Below are 5,271 nucleotides of genomic sequence, written 5' to 3'. Positions count from 1 at the left end.
CGACTTCGTGCAGCGCTGCGCAGCCTTCCATCCAATGACATACCGTAGTACCGCGAGATCGATTAGTAAGCTTTAAGTTGATTTCGCTCTCGCAGTACTTTGATGTCATACGCTGGACGGTCTGCGCAGCGTAGGACAAACTCGAGCATGCTCTCTTTTTTTGTGGCGCTGGGAAAAATGCGTCGTTTGCGTAGTCATCAAAGTTTTAACGCAGAGCGTTGCGGTAAGGAACGCAACAGTTATGGGAATTTGAAATTGTGAACGCGCATGGTGACGTCCTACGGGGGGGCGCACCCTCCATGCAAAAGGAGGGGTGGAGAATCCGCATGCCAATAATGTTCAAGATTAAAAAATCTTTGGGCGATTAATTAACATTTTTTATTATTTTTTTATAATTTTAATTGTCTACACATTGCTTTTAATTTAATATTGGGTCAGATACAGCCTTTAAAATATGAGGGTCTTTTTTGTCTTAAAGTCAGTTGGTTGGTGTAGTTTAAAGACATTCAGGAAAAAAATGGAAACGGCATATTTTGTCTGGGATAACAGAAAATTAAAATCAACAGCAATCAATTCACAGCTATTAAACATTTAACCGATTTGGAAATTATATTTTTTATGTTGGTGTTTCAAACCATGCTCAAAAATTCAGTCTCCGAATAAATGACTCTGCAATATTCTTCAATTATTTAAGTTCACTTCACAGTAGTTTGATGTTTTCTATAAACGGTTTATTTTGAATGAATACGTAACGCATAATACTATTAGCTCTAAAAAATATTCCACTCTCCCCTTCATTAACACGCACAAAAATAACCCTTCGTACGTCGACGTACTTCCCATTTCTTGCGTCGTGACGTCACTGGCTCCTGCGCCGCGCGCGCCGGGCAAAATGGCGGCTGTGCAAGACGGAACGATCGAGTTGGACACCGAGAAAGAAACAAAGCCTGAAATTCTCAGCGATGGATCAGTAAAGCTCGCGGGAAACACAGGGAGCGGGGCACTCTCCACGTTGCCCCCCGCCGGCGGCGGAGCTCCGAAGATGGAGGACCAGCAAACTTTGATCGCGGTGCTGCAGTTTCTGAAGCGGAATAAACTGACGGAGTCGGTGGATATTTTGCGGCGTGAAGCTGGTCTGTCGGACGACCAGGAGGACTCGCAGGGTGCCGATGCTGGTGGTGGAGGGCTTGGGGCTGGAGGGAAGGGTGATGGCGATGGAGTGGATGCAAAGTCTCTGCTCAACCGTGTGTCCATCGCATCAGCAGCCGCCCCCCAGAGCGCCCCTCTACCTGCAAAAAGTGAGTTTACCAGATGTCTTATCAATGATATGATGTTTTTAATGGCATGCAATGATGGAGTACAGGTTTTGTACAAAAAAACAGTTGAATTCTTATCAACAACATGACCTGCATCAGCACAAAAATAAAATATCAAAGCGTCAAAACTAGTTGTTTAGCCTCCTTTACTGTAATTTCACTTGCATTAACCACATTCACGTTTTCATTTTGATTTATGTTTATATTGTCATCTGCAGGTGGGGAAGACCAGCCAGATGTGAGTGTTGTGTTGTCAGCATACACCCAGCAGGGGGACCCATCCCTGTATAAGGTTTACTACAGTGACCTGAAGAAGTTCATTGAGTCGGTCCTGGACTGTCACAGGGCCGAGCTGTCACAGCTCTTCTACCCTCTGTTTGTTCACATGTACCTGGAGCTGGTCTACAATAACCATGAGACCGAAGCTAAGGCTTTCTTTGAAAAGTAACTATATTCACATCATGCAACGATTGAAATGCAGCACCCCAATTAGCAGAATATCCCAAAATAGTATTTAAAACTAATACTTTATGTATCCATGTTCTTTTCCACCAATAGGTTTAGTGGTGATCAGGAATGCTACTACGAGGACGACCTGCGCGTTCTCTGTGGCCTTACGAAGAAAGAGCACATGAAGGGGAATGAGGCTCTGTTGGACTTCCGCACCAGCCGCTTCGTGCTCCGGATCTCCCGGGACTCCTATCAGCTGCTAAAGAGACACCTGCAGGAACGGCAAAATAACCAGATATGGAACATCATTCAGGAGCACCTGTACATTGACATTTTTGACGGGATGCCACGAAGCAAGGGTCAGATCGACAGCATGTCTGGCAGTCTAGGGGGGGAGGCTAAGCGAGAGGTTAACAAAGTAAAGGTCAGTCGTGATGAGCAGCAGGTGTGTCTGTCGAAGCACATGGTGGATGGATGTCATGTTATTTGCTTGGATCACATACTAATATAGACCGAAAATGATCTCAAGATGTGCTGTGTTGTCATCAGGTATATTATGGGCTGCTAAAGGAGCCAGAGATTGAGGTCCCACTTGACGATGAAGACGATGAAGCAGAGAACGAGGAAGGGAAGCCCAAGAAGAAGAAAGCTAAGAAGGACAGTATGGGCTCCAAGAGCAAAAAGCAAGACCCCAATGCGCCTCAGCAAAACAGGTACAGCAGAACAACAACAATCATGTGCTATAACATTAAAATAAATAAAAAAAGGACACTTTTTACAGTAAATATAATTTTGTTATTGCCTGTAACATCTGGTGATCCATGACAATAAGTACCAAATGATAAAAAAACTAAATGTATCTGCATCTATATAATCACCATGTACATTTTGTGCATTTATCCAAAGTGATCTACAGTGTACTCAAAGCATACTTTTTATTATTTCCCTGCTTATGCAATGCCCTACCAGCTGACACACTAACACTGTGTTTGCTTGAATGTTACATTTATCCATTTGACTACAAATTGATTACGTTTTTTGAAACAAGTATATGCATCACAACCTGTTATTCTTTGGTATTTTTTGGGGTGTACCCTGGTAAAACAGGATACCTCTGCCAGAGCTGAAGGATTCAGACAAGCTGGATAAGATCATGTATATGAAAGAAAGCACCAAACGAATCCGACTCAGCCCAGACAACCTGCCTTCTGTTTGCTTTTACACATTCCTCAATGCCTACCAGGTAAGAGATGCTTCACTTAAAGGTACAATCAATGTGTAATTTTATGCAGAATTTATTGACAGAAAGGCAATATAATATACAGCGGGGAAAATAAGTATTTGACACATTAGCATTTTTATCAGTAAGGGGATTTCTATTTATTATGACTCAACTTGTATACTTAAATGTTCTGATTTCTTTGTATGCACCTTTTCTTTTGTACACCTTTAATAATTGTATTGTTTTTGATGTGTTCATTTTATTCTATTTTTTTTTGTTGTTTAGGGTTTGACGGCAGTAGACTTCACAGATGACTCTAGTCTTCTAGCGGGTGGGTTTGCCGACTCGACCGTCCGTGTCTGGAGCGTCACACCCAAAAAATTACGCAAGGTCAAATCTGCTGCAGGTATACACTACTTTACTCAGAATGTATATTTTAATGGCCGATATATCAGTCATCCACTAGTCATGTTAGCCGTTAATATCTTCTGCCGTGCATAATTTTCACTAAACCCACTGACATGTGCTTTTCCCTAGACCTGAATCTGATTGATAAGGAGTCAGATGATGTTCTTGAGAGGATCATGGATGAAAAGACAGCCAGCGAGTCGAAGATCCTCCACGGTCACAGTGGGCCAGTGTACGGTGTCAGCTTCAGTTCAGACAGGTATGTGAAACAATTCAGCCTGGGTGAACAAAAATTAGGATGTATATGCAAAGGAAGCGCCAACTAACTAGTATGATATGAAGTAAACATAACTTGTGTATGTTACACCATATAATCTGTAAGTATTATTAAATATCTCTATTGTCCATCTCTCTTAGGAACTATTTGTTATCCAGCTCTGAGGATGGTACAGTCAGGCTGTGGAGTCTGCAGACGTTTACTTGTCTTGTGGGTTACAAAGGACATAATTATCCCGTGTGGGACACTCAGTTTTCACCCTTTGGTTATTATTTCGTATCTGGAGGACATGACAGAGTGGCACGGTAGAAGATTTGTTTTTTTTTAACGATATAAATGGGCTAATGTTGCAGGGCAAATAAATATTTGTCTTTTATTTCCAGCCTTTGGGCCACAGATCATTACCAGCCGCTGCGGATATTTGCTGGCCATCTAGCTGACGTCACCTGCACACGCTTTCATCCAAACGCTAACTATGTGGCCACGGGCTCCACCGACCGCACCGTGCGCCTCTGGGATGTACTGAATGGAAACTGCGTCCGAATTTTCACAGGACACAAGGTACTGAAGTCTCAATTTCAATTTTATTTGAAACTGGAATTCATGTATTAGTAGTGGTGGACATTGTTTCGGCTTTATTGATGTTTTTATTCTATCACCAATTTTTATTCCTTGTTCTTCATCTAATCATTTTTTTCCAGGGTCCCATCCATTCTTTAGCATTCTCACCCAATGGAAAGTTCCTGGCATCTGGTGCAACAGACGGGAGAGTTCTGTTGTGGGATATCGGACACGGGCTGATGATCGGAGAGCTGAAGGGACATACAGACACAATCTATGCCCTCAGGTTCAGCAGAGACGGTGAAATTCTCGCATCAGGTGAGGACCCCTGAATGTATTATGGCTTGTTTATCATGCAAGTTTTAGATTTTTTTTTTAAAATTAATCTTCTGTCTTTCATAGGCTCTATGGATAACACAGTACGATTATGGGATGCTATAAAGGCTTTTGATGATATAGAGATGGATGATTTCACTGCAGCGACCGGACACATTCACCTGCCCGATAACTCCCAAGAGCTCTTGCTAGGGACGTACCACTCAAAATCTACACCCGTCGCCCACCTGCACTTCACCAGACGTAACCTGCTCCTTGCTGCAGGGGCGTATAACTCCCAGTGACAGGAGATGCAGTAGTGTTTTAAAAAAAACTAAACATGTTGCGTAATAAGAACTTTGACTCGCAGCTGCTAGTAGTTTGGATAACCATCAAGATCAAACTGTAACAAGCACCGAGCGTGTACATAAGATACCACAAATACCTCTTCTGTCACTGCAAAATCTGATCTGGGATCAGAATATTCATGTCAAAATGATTCAAGCTTAAACATCTCTTCTATAACAACACTGCCATGCTTGATTCCATTCCCCTCTGCATCATTTATCACTGAATGAGGTGGCTGATCTAGGAACAGCTCTTTTTGCCAAATTTTGGTATTGATGAAGAATTCCAATTCATGATGTATAGTAGCACTATTCTCATTTTCCACAAGCTTTTATATTACTGCATAACGTGTAAATAAAACAAGTTTTCTAGAC

At 42.2% G+C, this 5,271-nt stretch overlaps 1 protein-coding gene across 1 annotated transcript; it reads left to right on the top strand.

Moving 5' to 3' along the window:
- Nucleotides 1–861: 861 nt before the first annotated feature.
- On the top strand, nucleotides 862–5,250 carry taf5 (TAF5 RNA polymerase II, TATA box binding protein (TBP)-associated factor). The gene is made up of 11 exons (XM_065295386.2): nucleotides 862–1,298; nucleotides 1,535–1,760; nucleotides 1,875–2,190; nucleotides 2,316–2,479; nucleotides 2,874–3,009; nucleotides 3,274–3,394; nucleotides 3,526–3,655; nucleotides 3,814–3,978; nucleotides 4,057–4,234; nucleotides 4,375–4,552; nucleotides 4,637–5,250. Exons 1-11 carry the CDS (start codon nucleotides 893–895, stop codon nucleotides 4,852–4,854), a joined length of 2,238 nt encoding a protein of 745 aa, XP_065151458.1. The 5' UTR covers nucleotides 862–892; the 3' UTR covers nucleotides 4,855–5,250.
- Nucleotides 5,251–5,271: the final 21 nt, after the last annotated feature.

Source organism: Paramisgurnus dabryanus, chromosome 4, assembly GCF_030506205.2.
Source record: "Paramisgurnus dabryanus chromosome 4, PD_genome_1.1, whole genome shotgun sequence".
In the NCBI taxonomy this organism is placed as follows: Eukaryota; Metazoa; Chordata; class Actinopteri; order Cypriniformes; family Cobitidae; genus Paramisgurnus; species Paramisgurnus dabryanus.
The sequence above is the reverse complement of the archived record's forward strand: the minus strand, read 5'-3'. Positions and strand labels throughout refer to the sequence as shown.